The sequence below is a fragment of the Accipiter gentilis genome, chromosome 30, assembly GCF_929443795.1.
Source record: "Accipiter gentilis chromosome 30, bAccGen1.1, whole genome shotgun sequence".
NCBI lineage: Eukaryota > Metazoa > Chordata > Aves > Accipitriformes > Accipitridae > Astur > Astur gentilis.
In genome coordinates this window covers 13,238,547-13,251,579 of record NC_064909.1, presented here as the reverse complement: position 1 = coordinate 13,251,579, position 13,033 = coordinate 13,238,547, and the positions used below count along the sequence as shown (strand labels likewise).

Sequence of the window (13,033 nt, the reverse complement as noted above, 5' to 3'; positions counted from 1 at the left end):
AGACTAGAATCCATTCCGTTTAAAGAGGGATTTCTTGAATATTCTTAGATTCCCTCACCACTGATGGAAATTGTCATAGCAGAAAAGAAAAAAAAAATATCCTTTTTTCTGCTGCTGTCCGATAGCTTCTCCAATATTGGAAAATGTCATCCTAAGTTCGGATGATATTAAAGTTGAAATAGGCACTTCTTAGATCTGTGTGATGTAACACGTTGCTATAGAATAGAAGGTTCCTTTGAGATTGTTAAAAACTTACTCCATCTTAATGAAATGGACTAAAAATTAATCTTTCTAGCACAAATGGATTTTGTTTTTGAAAAATGACTGTAGTCAGTGGAGGTACCTCTCAGCAAAAAGTGTGTTAGCAGTACATATACTAAAACAAAGCCCTGAAAACAGTGCTGAAATCACAATGAGTTTCATGATCACTGAAACATACCTCGCCACATGCATGGATGTTTGCCAGATAGGAGCAGGGAAGATTGCAATATCAGAATAACTTACAAGTTTTATAACTGTCAAAAAATAGTAGCTTTAAAATAATCTACCTGGGCCTTTTAAGAATCAATAGTTTACATTTAAAACAAGTTTTGAATAATGTAGTAACTTGTTCTTTTACTTTTTTGTTTTACATAAGGAAGCATGTTTTCTCATTAGGTCTATAGATCATCTAAGATGCATCATTAATGCTCATGTTCAGCATGGTAAGTATGAAGCTATTATTAAAAATGATATTTGTTGAAATTGTAAAACAACAGAATAAATGACTTAGTCAACTAGTGTAAATGTATGCAGTTTGTAGTACTGATGGCCGTTTTGTCTAGAAAAAAACCCAAAACTTTCTGCTGACATTCAAGCTTTTGTTTTTCATGTTTAAACTGAGTTTCCATCAGAACCATGAAAATAAGTTGGTTAGATAAAGTTAACATGTTTAACTAAAAACATTTTAAAATAAAATTGGTCTGGAGCTATTTTTTTATTTGTATTTAAAGTGGCACATGCTTCTTGCAGTCAATTACTTTTCATGCATTTCTTCATACTCTGTTGTAGTGAACATGATGACAATTGTCTTTTTTGTAGACTACTTACATCTGCAAATAAGGTGCATTATAAGCCTAAAGCACTAGTCTTAAAGCTTTATGCTTGCCACCAAAGTTTCTGTGTACCTACAATGTTTAACCCAGTCTGCATAATGTAATAATTTTAACGAGTGATTCATTGAACTTCTGACTCTATTTGATCAACAAGGTAGTCTCCTGAGAAATCTGAAATCTGAAGTGCTAGTATAAAGCAGTGAGGATAACTCTCAATTCCTTCTTGTTTCATTCACCATCTGTAATTCCTCCCCCCAACCCACCATGACCCCATTAAAGGAACTTTGGCCCATGGCTTTTCACTCCATACTTGTAAGATCTCTTTTCTGTTCATTTGGATTTTACAAGTTTGCGATTGTTCTAGGTATCGCACTGATGATGTGGAATACATTCATAGTGAAAAGGCTTTCTTCTGCTACGTATCTCATGGACAAGGTGAGTGCAGTATTGTGACAGTATTTCTCTGAGGCTGAATTTTTATTATTAACTGAAAAGTGAAACTAGTATTTCTAAACCATTGTTTTGTTTTGGTTTTTTTTTAAAGTTTGGAATATCTTTGATTTAAGCATCAAAAACACCCTGCTTATTTGGTTCATTACGTAGCTAACTTTTGGGATTGATGAAGGAGTGCATATTTTAAAATATCAAATCCGTGGAATGATCAACTATAGGCAGCTTTAAGTAATATCTGATCAGCACTGGCTGATGTGTACTGAAGACTTATGCACAGCATTAGCTTGTAATTGCTAAATAAAAAGTATTTGTGAAACAGTTTGAAACTATTTATGTGTGCGTATATACAATTTTAAGCTAGAAAACAATAACTTAAAGTGTTTTCTCTGTGCCTGTTTCCTGGTAAGTTATTACCATGAAACTTTCAGGTTCCTACAAGCAGAAGCTTTTCCTAATGTTGTGGTCCAGGTTTTGCATGTATGAGCTCTTATTCTGCAAAATGCAGAACACCTTGTGGATGTTGTTGAGCATTTTTAACTATTGCTACCATTGTAAATCAGCTTCTGTTCTAGTATGCAGCTTGTTTGCTATGAGTTATAGCAGTCTTTTGTCCCTTGCTAAGCTTCAGGTTTTTTCATGCTTATACATGTGCAGTGGATCTGTTTACTGGAAGACATTTCCGTCTAGGACTGGAAGACAGTTTAGGAAGAGTATTGCCAGTAAGTGATAGATCTGTTTAAGTTGTGTAAGGGGAATCTGCCTATTGGTTGGCCACGTGTAAAGCAACAGATAAGTGTTTTTCAGCATAAAAGTCCAGATGCAAAGAGAAAAGTGTTGAAGGTGATCTGGAGAAAAAACCAAACCAAACCAAGCCCCTCCAAAAAACCAAACACCCCACCCCCCCAGCACAAAACCCACAAGAATTTGCTGTCTTGTCGTATTTTTTCCTTCTCCCTTGCTCCTCTCATTTTCTGCTTTTGCTTTTTATTTAGCTCTGTAAGAATTGGAGAATATCATCTTCCTTCTTCCTCTAAGCAAATAGGCTCAGTTGTATATAGTTGTAGTGGGTGTTTCTTCTGCAAAAACTCTTTCCCATTTTTTCTGCATGCCTAGATTAATACCCGCAGGAGAAGAGATAAAGGTTTTTACTAACTGTTTTACAGATGCACACATCTGTTACCTCAAAGAAATATCATGTAATAACAAATGTTGCTAACTTTTCATATTTATTTATGTATGTTTGAAAGCTGGGAATTAGTCCTTAGGGTTTGTGTTACAGAAGCAGTAGCACAACTGATCTCTTGTCAACTTCCAGAAAAATATGGTTTCCAAATCTGTTAGCACTCAATCAGTCCCAAAATTGACAGGTGAAGGTTGTCTCGAATTCAGACTTTGAAACAGCATGAAACTCAAATTCAAACTTGAATTTGAGTTCAAGTAATCCTGTAATTCAGGACCATGGAATCTCACTTCAGCTGTTGTTTAGACTCTGCCATGATGTAATCATTACTTTTATTTTTTTTTGTGCTATGGAAGAGAGAAGTTCCACTTACGTATACATGCTTCATCCTGTGCAGTATGTGATTCAACTTGTAGAAGTTGGACCTCATAGTAACATTCCTAAACAGGATATAATTGAGGTGTCTTTTCTGAAGAATTCAGATAGGCAAAGTATGGAAACCATGTAAAAACTCTCTTACTAGACTTCCTCCATCTCAGTGAATATGCTGGAGCATTTACTCTTCCTTTCTTCTTCCATTGTTCCATAGCGTTTTTTTCTAATACCGTGCTTGGTATTATCTCTCTATTTCTGTATTATAGAAGTCACTGTGAATTTTTTAGCTGCCATTGAGATTTGAATGAGGACCTTGGGACCTTATTTCTAGCCCTAGACTTTAAGAAGGATGAATGAAATATGGGCATCAGTGATGTTCATTTCTGAGTTGTATGATCTGTATCAAATCTTTTGTTGAAAGCAAGTGATGCAATGTGTTGCAATATGTAGCTGCAATGAACTATTTTCTTGTTTTATACTAGGAAAATAGTAATAAAAGGTTAAAACAGGGGGTTAACAGATACCTTATGATTAAAATTATTTAATTGTACTGAAATGCCCCCTCCCCCCCCTTTTTTTTTTTTAAACAGGTTGGAAAAGCTCCAAAGGACAGATTATGCAGACGGGCAAGTAATACTACTTTTGTCTAAATAGGAAGAAATAAATAAAAATGACTTAACTTTAATACTAGTTTGTGATTTATTTTTGAAAGTTTCAGAAAAATTCAAAATGCACCACTAGAGAAAATGTTATGAATTTTAAGAAATGTAAATTAATCTTTATCTGACAAAGCAAATTAGAACAGTGGCATAACTTCAAATATTATAGAAAGTAGACTTGAGACTGTAACATGACAAACTATTATTTTTCATGTCTAATTTCATTAGTTAAAACTTTTTTGGAAGACAACTGATATGCTCAGAAAATGAAATTTACTAGATGTGATTACCTGAGGAATTCAGTCTTCTTTAGAGATACAGTACTGTAAATGGCTACATTTAGCTGTACTCCTATTTTTTCCTGTTATTTCTAATTCTTTGTTGTACTTCAGTGAATATTTGTTCACTTTTAAATGTAATAGGTTAATAAACTGAGCTTAACAAATTTTATTGTCAACAACTGTCTTCTCAAACATACAGAGCTAATAAAAGCCTGTTTCAATTCCAACTGAAACTATTTAAATCGTACTGTTTGTTAACAGGACGTAGGTATGGGTGACACAGCAATGACAAGTTTTCTTGGCTGCTGTTCAGATCTTCTGCAAACACTGCTAGAGGTAAATTTTTATTGTTCCCATAGAAACTAAGGAACTAATTGATTCAAACTTAATTTTGAAGAATATGGTTATACTAATTTCTGTACTGCTCCGTACAGACAAATATTAATAAACTTCTAGACATGAAATTTTGATTTCACTGCAGAGAACTTGTGATTAAAGCCATGTCTCTTGCATAGAAGGCCAATATAGATGATGATTTGTGTGTGACTACTTTTCTGTGTTGCTCCGGCAGGCTGATGTTAGTAGTGACGAAATGCAGGCTCCTGTCTTAGATACCGAAGATGCTTGGGTGTCGGTAGAAGGACCAGTATCGATAGTAGAACTAGCCCTTGAGCAGAAACGCATTCACTACCCACTTGTTGAACACCAGTTTGTGTTATGTACTATCTTGTATGCCATCATGAGGTTTTCTCTGAAGAGTGTGAAGCCTCTTTCGCTGTTTGATAGCAAGGTATGTCTTCTGAAAGCATACATCTTAATTTTGCTATCCTTCCTCTCGGTATCTATAATATATACTAGCTTTTACTCTTTAAACAGTTCATGAATAGTTTTATGAGAGCCATTTAGTCCACTGTGGTGTGTTAATGAAGTTGCTGCCAGAATTCAGGCTGAGACCCAAACTTGGTGCTTTTCCTTGTGAATAAAAGATTTGTAGTGACCTCAGATGCATGAAAATCAGCTCCTTAATAATTACTTGGTCTGCAAATACGGCATTGTAAGAACACTGGATGATAGGTTTTTCTAGTTGCTTTGAGAAATGCCAAATCAGAAAAAACCATAAATATTTAAGGTCAGAAATGTTATGTTAGTGTCACTGTTGTATCCATTATTGCTGATGATTATTCCAGAATTCTAAGCATCTTGAAGAGAATAAACAGCTTGTCATTGAATGCATATAAACCACTTAAAAAAACTTTAAAAAAATCACTGCATTCAAAATGTAGTATATCTCAAATCAGAGCTTTACCTTGATATAAAGCAGGTACCATAGATTGAGCTTTCCTCCTCCTGGCTTTACCACACTACAATTCTAAAAAACCCTGAAACACAAAGTACTGGTGTAGACTGTAATTTAATTCCTGCTGTGGAGAAAATTATTTAGTCATGTAATACTGTACAGATTCCTTCTCAATGATTTACCAGAATTTTATAAATGCAGAACATTACTCTCCTTTTGCCATAGGTTCTTGTCTGTGTGCAAGCTCTGATGAAGCAGTTGGGTCTGGTTTTAGCATTTTACTATAGATCAAATTCCATTGTTTTGCCTTTTTTTTTTTTCTTATCTGTTAGCAGAAAGCATGCTACCTTTTGTCATTTAAGAATGCATATTACGTCTTGAGTAACATTAGATCCTGTTCCTGTGCCTCCTTTCTTTTACATACAACTACTATTCTCAGCTGCTGCCTTCTTGTCTTCACTCGCTCAAGATTTCCATTTGTTCAGTGAGCTTTATGAGAGAATTTCTAACGGGTCTTTAGAGAATCTTGACTGATGACTGAAAAAGTGGTTAAAAGTTTCAAAGACTGTTTACTACCTTATTTCTGACAAGGCAAGTCACTAATTAGACCTAGACGCTCATCGCTGTCTTTTAACATAGGCATTTTTTTTGTACCAGTTTCCCTGCTCCCTGCATTAGTATGGAGCAGGACTGACAGAGATGCTTTGCCTTGAGTATGTCACTGCTGGAGCATGGTGGGCTAAAACAAGGGCTACCATGTGCCATCGTTGAGGGTTTTTACCTGAAATTTGATTAATCTGTAGTTCAAGAGACCTTAAAATTAAGCAGTGTCAACTATATCAATAGATAAAATGTATTTTTGTATCAGCTAGTTTGCATTTCTTCCTACATATTAAGCTTGGAATGTTGGTCTAGAGCCAGGGACCAGGAAACATATCCAAACTTCAGCTCCAGCTCGTAGTATATCAGCTACCTAAATTTAGTAGGCAGGTAGTTTTAAGTTTGAAAGCAAACCCTTGACATGTTATGATTGCATGAACAAAAGTTTGTTTTGTTCTGTGGCTTTAACTTACGATATTCATTTTTATCCTCAAAGAAAAATAGAAGATGCAGTACAAATTAAATGTAAACAATAAGCTTCTTAGTATTGGATCAAAATGGATTACTTGTATTCTCCTGTATCTCTGAGGCCTGTCTTTTGGTTCTCAATTTTAGGGCAAAAATGCATTTTTCAAAGACCTTACTTCAATTCAGCTGCTGCCTAGTGGGGATATGGATCCAAATGTGTTATCCATACGACAACAGGTAGGTATACGTTTTGTACTGGAAGTTCATAAACTTCTAAAATTTCAAATAATACTGAAGTAACCTGCAATTTTTGCTTCCAAGTTCTTGGTCAAAGTGGTGAGTGCAGCAGTTCAAACACTATGTTCATCACAAAAGGCCAAAGAAGTCTCAGAAGAGGAATTGTTTCCTTTTGAAAAGGGGAAGAATTGGCCAACTTTGGCTGTGGACCTGGCTCAATATCTTCAAGTCTCTGAGGATGTGGTCAAAAGGCATTATGTCTGTGAACTGTATAGTTATGGCATGGATCATCTTGGTGAAGAGGTAATAACAGCTTTTAATGATTTTAAATCAGTACAGCATTATGTCAGATATTCTGCTAAAATTACTTTTTCACTTAAGATGCCTGGAAGGGTTAGGGAAGTATTATCAGGCTCCAAAAAATTCCCAGACTGAAAGTCAGAGGCTGGAAAAGTACTTTTTCAAGACCAATGATTACCCTCAGTTTTCCTTCTTCCCAACATGAAGCTGTGTATAGCAACTAGTGGCAACATGATAGGGAGTTATACTACTGGTCTAAACCAGTACAGCCTTTTTAATTTTACTGTATTTGATAGTTTCAGGAATCTGCTTTTTTGCCTGTAATCTCTTCTTCTATGAAAAATTACCAGTCCTTGGACAAGACAATTCTTCCCTTTCTTGAGGGGGAAAGCAAACGAGATCATGTGGAAGTTAGGAATATGTTGCTGAACTATAAAACAGATCTCATGGTCATGCTAATCACTGTGTAAAGTACAGAGCAATTCCTTGCCTTTGTTCACTCTTATGTTGTTCTGAAGCTTTTAATAATGTGCTTTATTACAGTAACAGGTAACATAAGGAACAGTCTCAAAACTAGTTGTCCTTTTAGTATTGATAAGCTTCTTTTGATACAGCTTTTCAAGCCTCCAGATCAGTGAGCTGTGTCATGCTGAAATGGTTTCTACTTCCTTTTATTCTTCTATTTTCAGGCCTTTCTTCAGGTGACTGACAAAGAAGTGCTTGCATCACAGCTGCTCATACTGGCTGGACAGAGACTGGCCTTTGCTTTACTTCATATGCAGACAAAGGAGGGTATGGAACTCCTCGCTAGGCTTCCTCCAACACTATGTACTTGGCTCAAAGCTATGGTAAGTTAAGCTTGATTTAGGAAAACAGGTTGATTTTCAGAAGCTTCTGTTCACCAAGACAGAGATCACATCTGAATAGCCCTTTCTTACTAATGGAAACAAGAATTTGTTCTCATTTTTCCTGATGCTAGTTCTGTTTCATGAAGGGTAAAGCAGTTTCATGGGTCAAAGCATCAGCTTAAATGAGTTAATAAACCTTAGTGATCTGTTTTACACAAGTTCAGGACGGCTTATATGCAGATGATCATCTGTAAAATTACTCTAATGCTGTGTTTATTCTTTTATATATAGGACCCCCAGGAACTTCAAAATGTAGAAGTGCCAATTTCAACAACAGCTAAACTAGTTAACAAAGTCATAGAGCACTTACCGGAGAATCATGGGCAGTACAGCCTTGCCTTGAATCTGATCGAGGCTGTAGAAGCCATCTCATCATGACATTCTTGGTTAGCACAGTTCTGCTATATAGTGGTATAATGCATGATTTTACACAATGAGGCTGAACTTTACAGAAAGAAACTTCTGTGTGGCTCCTGTTAAACAATGAAAAAACCCAATGCTCCCCATCCCAGAATTTCAGAAGGTAACTTTAAATTGGAGTATATTTTAAAATCTGCACTAGTACAAAGATGTTTAATTTCTAGTACACTTGTCAGTATCTGAAATGCTTTGTTATTTATTTCTGACTTGAGCGCTTTTTGCGGTAGTCTAAATTGGATATATTTGACAGCAGTTTTAGTCTATTTACAAAATCACATCTTGTGAAATTCTGTATTTCATGCTGGCAGTAACTGCTGCAGTTTCAATGTTCCATGTATGATTTGTTTTGAAAAACAAGCTGTAGAATTACATCCGAGAAAAACTTTGGTCTCTGAAGTTACTATGTAAAGCCAATAGTGCTTTTTCAGAAGCTAGAGCTGGTGTTGGGCTCATGCCTTATATAACTGCATTATACGTGACAATGGCGACTGCACTAGACATAGGATTAAATGTGCTGGGGCCTTACACAAAGGGAGAACAGCCCACATTAGAACCAGCTTGGGAAAGAGAATCGAATTCTCCAGACACAAGTATGGACTCGTGTTTTAGTCCAGATCTCCCAGTATCGTCTCCAGGGTGCTGGGCTTCAGCTAAAACTGGATTTGCATCCCTCTCCTTTATTATTAAGCTCTGCTGAGTTTAAGTAGGTCAAGGAATGTCTTACTGTAAGATTGTTCCCCTATCTTATCACTGTAGAAGATGTAGTATGCTATAAGTCTCTGCACATGTTAACTTGTAGTCAAAAACCGCTTAAATAGTTGACCCAACTTCAGTGAAGATCTATAGTACTGAGTACTTTAGCCTTAAAAAAAACTCACCACTTTTATTTATGGTACCTACAGGGACTCGTATAGTGAGTATCTTCACTATTGGAGTGGTATTAAACATGATTATCTTGCATCAGTTAGTACTGTTTATTTTCTACCTAAAGGAAGCCAGGAGAGAAAAATTAAATTGGTGTAAACGGTTTTTGTCAAAGTCAGCTGAAATTACTAGCTCTATCTTGTAACCTGCTCCTCTTGCATTATATGTAAGAAATGTTCATAGTATTCTGCCTTGCTGGAGACAGAATTTGGTCTCATACTTCAGAAAGGTGTGCTGCTGTCATCTAAGGGTTAGACTCCCCCTAAAAACCAACCAAACAAAAAGGTTATGTAGGTGGCTTGTTCTACACAGCCTTCTTCACCTGTTCAGTATCCCTACTTCTTAATCGCTGCACTTCAGTGTAGCTGTGGAGGCTTCTTGAAAAGTTTTGATACTATACATTTGACTTCCTGCAGTGACATGAGATGAGACAGAGTAAAGAGTAGTAAGAATTCTAGTAAGAGTAAGTGGCCAGGCCTGGTCTATGTTTTAGGTACTTCTATACAGACACTTCCATAACTGAAGTTAAAACAGTTGTAGGGGAAAAACAGAAGAAGGTAAGATTGTGCAGGTGACTTTACCACCTTGTCTGACAGCACTTCAACCTTCTGCAGAAATAAGTATGCTAGAGACTTGGTCACCATGGAACCTGAGGAAAACAAAAAATGTTTCTTAGTTGCATTACATTCCTGTATCCTGGTACAGCCGTGTAAAGGATTTTACTGTAACTGAGTATCATGTCAGAGCTGACACGACACCAATCAAATCTGTAATGTATTGTAAGTAATACCCTGTATATAGTGCTATTTTGTGTCTAAATTGCTGTGGATTTGTGTAAATTGATTAAATAAAATTTGAGGTTTCCTTGTTTCTTTTCCTTTTTACCGAATGGTGATTATCACCTTTTCTTCTGTTCTGTTTTACAAGAGGAGTAGACGCACCACTGCAGAGGACTAGTTCTCTGGGGTTCCACAGAACTACCTGCTGACAGTATAAAAATTAAAGGGAAGTGAACTTCAAAAGAACACAGGTTGCTGAAAACAAGTAAATCAGTCAGTTATTTTGAATGACCCTTTTTATTAAGCAGAAAAGTGATATACACAGTTAGGTATATACAGAAGGTTCCCCCCAAAACATGATAATTCTGCTCAGGCTGGGGCTTAAGCATCTGGTTCTACAGGCCTCAGTACACAGCCCTTCGGGTTAGCCACCACTATTGTATATTTCAATACTCATGACTTTGGCGCAGCTTGTGCATAGGCATTTCACCCTCACGTGTTCACTTTTCCAGCAATGACTTTCAGGCACCGTGGGCAGGGGGTGCTTGAGGAATCAGAAGTGTATCTCCTGCAGCGAGGGCATTTTGCTTTGGCAAGTGGTAGGGCTATAACTTTATATGAAGATTCTTCACGGATATCGCCACCTGTTAAAGAAAGCGTTGTTACTGAGATCCTGTAGGTGTAGTTAGCATACTCTACCTATGAAGTGAACAACAACGGCGTTGGGCAGAGAAGAAGCAGCACAGGAGCCTGTCTGGAATACTTCTCTTACCTTCCAAGTTAATCAGAAAGGTCCCTTTGATGATGTTTGCATCTGCAGGTGTTTCTTTAGGTAGCTCACTCAGCAGGGTTGTCTGGGAAGCCATCATTATTTCATTCAGCTGTGAAGCACTGGAAGTTTCTTCAGCCTGCAGTGCCTAGGGAAGAGAGTTAATTTTCAGACTTGCAACCTGGTTTTGTTCCTCAGCATCCTCCTTCTAGAAAACGTTAAAGCAGAAGTAGAATTACTGTGTATGTGATTGCAACAGCTGTCATAGCTTTGTCACGAAGAGAGCACAAGTTTGTTTACATCTACATATACCTGTGTCTAAATAGATGCATTTATATAATTATGCTTAAGTCCAGCATCAAAACTGAGGTCTACCACTGCAAACTCCAAGATGCTCCATTCTTTAAAACAAATGCTAAGACAGTGGTTCCTAATCAGAGTGGATGATTTGAACCAAGAGTCTAATTTACTTACTCCTGCCAGGAGTTAAGAGTACAGACCTGAAGTGCACTGTCCAGGGTTCCCTCTGCAGAAACTTTCAAGTTACTTTGACCCTCACACCAAGAAGGCAGGTTGATTTGGAAGGGCACCGCCAGTGGCACTAGAACAGGCATTTTCAAGGAGTCCAGAGCTAGAGGCCAGTTGCGAGTCATGTAGCTCAGGGGTCAGTATGGGGTCCACTACTGTTTGACACTAATTAATAACCTGGATGATGGGCAGAGCATACCCTTAGCAAGTCTGCTGATGATACAGCGCTCAGAGGAGCGGCTATACACAAGATGGCTGCACTGTTGTTCAGAGGGACTTCAACAAGATGGAGAAACAGGCTAGCAGCAGTCTCATGAAGGTTGATAAAGGGAAGTGCCCAGTCCTGCCCCTAGGGAGGAATAACCCCAGGCACCAGTACATCCTGAGGGCCAACTGGCTGGAAAGTAGCTTAGCAGAGAAGGGGTCCTGGTGGACAAACAGCTGACCACGAGCCAGCCATATGTCCTCACACCAGAAAATGCCAGCACCATCCTGTATTAAGGAAAAGCACTGCCACCAGGTTGAAGGAAGCGATCCTTCCTTGCTCCTCAGCCCTGGTAAGACACATCTGCAGTGCTGGGTCCAGTTCTGAGCTCCCCAGTAAGAGAGAGATGTGAACTTACAGTGCGAGTCCAGCAAAGGGCCATAGAGATGATGGACTGGAGCATCTCATGTATGAAGAGAGGCCGACAAGTTGAGACTGCTTAGCCCAGAGAAGAGAAGGCTCAGGGGATCTTATTAATGTATATAAATACCTGATGGGAGGGTGTAAAGAAGATGGGGTCAGGTGCTTTCAGTGGTGCCCAGTGACAGGACAAGAGGCAAAAGAAAGAAATTGAAAGAGGAAATTCCAAGAAAACAAAATCATTTTTTTACTGTGAGGGTGGTCAAACACTGGCACACGTAACCAGAGGTTGTGGAGTCTCCATCCTCAGCATTCAAAACCCAACTGGAAACAATCTTGGGCAACCTGCTCTAGCTGACCCTGCCTAAGCAAGGGGCTTGGGCTACACAATCTCCAGCAGTCCCTTCCAACCTCAACAATTCTGTGACTTTCTGGTAAGTACAAAGCAGAAGAAAGTTTACACAAATCAGTATTTTTTTGCACAGACAACACTATTCGTAGTTGAATCTTTTACCTCCATTAATTCAAACAGCAATCCAGGCTCAATTACAATGACTGCTTCATACTCCAAAGCATTCTTGCCAGAGATGGACCCAAGGAAAGAGTCTCTCATTGCACATGCACCTTCTATTGCTTCCTCAATGCCAGGCTTCTTCCATGCTGAGCTTGCATTAATCCAGCCAGTACGAAACACACCCTCTGAGTCTTGAAAGCAAAGCAAACAAAGGAATTCTTAATTTAGTGTCTTTCTATTCAAGTGTTTATTAAATTAATAAAGAATGGCATCTCTCTCTATTTGCATTCCTTCTTTTAACTATGCCATTAAACAGTCCACTAAAAAAATTCCGTAGAATTGATACATGCTTTACCTTTCTTATAAGGGAGGTGCTGGAAAACCTCCTCTGCCAAGTGAGGAAGAATTGGTGCAAAGGACCGGACTACGACGTCTAAAGCCTGTGCTAGCACAGTTTGACATGAACGACGCTTAGGATCTTTTTCTTCTTCACAATAGAGCCTGCAAGACAGAGATGAAGGTTGGGAAGTATTCGTATGTTGTTACTGTTCTTGCTCAAGAGCCATACTTCCAGGACTGTGATTGAAAGTACGGAAGTCTGACCTAGCTTGACTTTCCAAGG

The 13,033-nt window shown here is 38.0% G+C and overlaps 2 protein-coding genes across 10 annotated transcripts in view; one reads left to right on the top strand and one right to left on the bottom strand.

Moving 5' to 3' along the window:
- Positions 1-10,080, top strand: part of RAB3GAP2 (RAB3 GTPase activating non-catalytic protein subunit 2) — a 240,196-nt gene extending 230,116 nt beyond the window's left edge. For all 8 annotated transcript variants that reach the window (XM_049833933.1, XM_049833931.1, XM_049833926.1 and 5 more), the window contains 9 exons: positions 638-704; positions 1,459-1,529; positions 3,693-3,728; positions 4,304-4,378; positions 4,614-4,832; positions 6,555-6,644; positions 6,729-6,947; positions 7,634-7,792; positions 8,084-10,080. In XM_049833933.1, the coding sequence (XP_049689890.1) occupies positions 638-704; positions 1,459-1,529; positions 3,693-3,728; positions 4,304-4,378; positions 4,614-4,832; positions 6,555-6,644; positions 6,729-6,947; positions 7,634-7,792; positions 8,084-8,230 (1,083 nt within the window). In that variant the 3' untranslated portion in view covers positions 8,231-10,080. The remainder of the gene's footprint in view (positions 1-637; positions 705-1,458; positions 1,530-3,692; positions 3,729-4,303; positions 4,379-4,613; positions 4,833-6,554; positions 6,645-6,728; positions 6,948-7,633; positions 7,793-8,083) is intronic.
- A 173-nt stretch (positions 10,081-10,253) lies between these two features.
- IARS2 (isoleucyl-tRNA synthetase 2, mitochondrial) overlaps positions 10,254-13,033 on the bottom strand; it is a 30,467-nt gene continuing 27,687 nt past the window's right edge. For both annotated transcript variants that reach the window (XM_049833482.1, XM_049833480.1), the window contains exons 20-23: positions 12,767-12,912; positions 12,412-12,602; positions 10,748-10,892; positions 10,254-10,619 (exon numbers count right to left, since the gene is read on the bottom strand). In XM_049833482.1, coding sequence (XP_049689439.1) covers positions 10,468-10,619; positions 10,748-10,892; positions 12,412-12,602; positions 12,767-12,912 — 634 coding nt within the window. In that variant the 3' untranslated portion in view covers positions 10,254-10,467. The remainder of the gene's footprint in view (positions 10,620-10,747; positions 10,893-12,411; positions 12,603-12,766; positions 12,913-13,033) is intronic.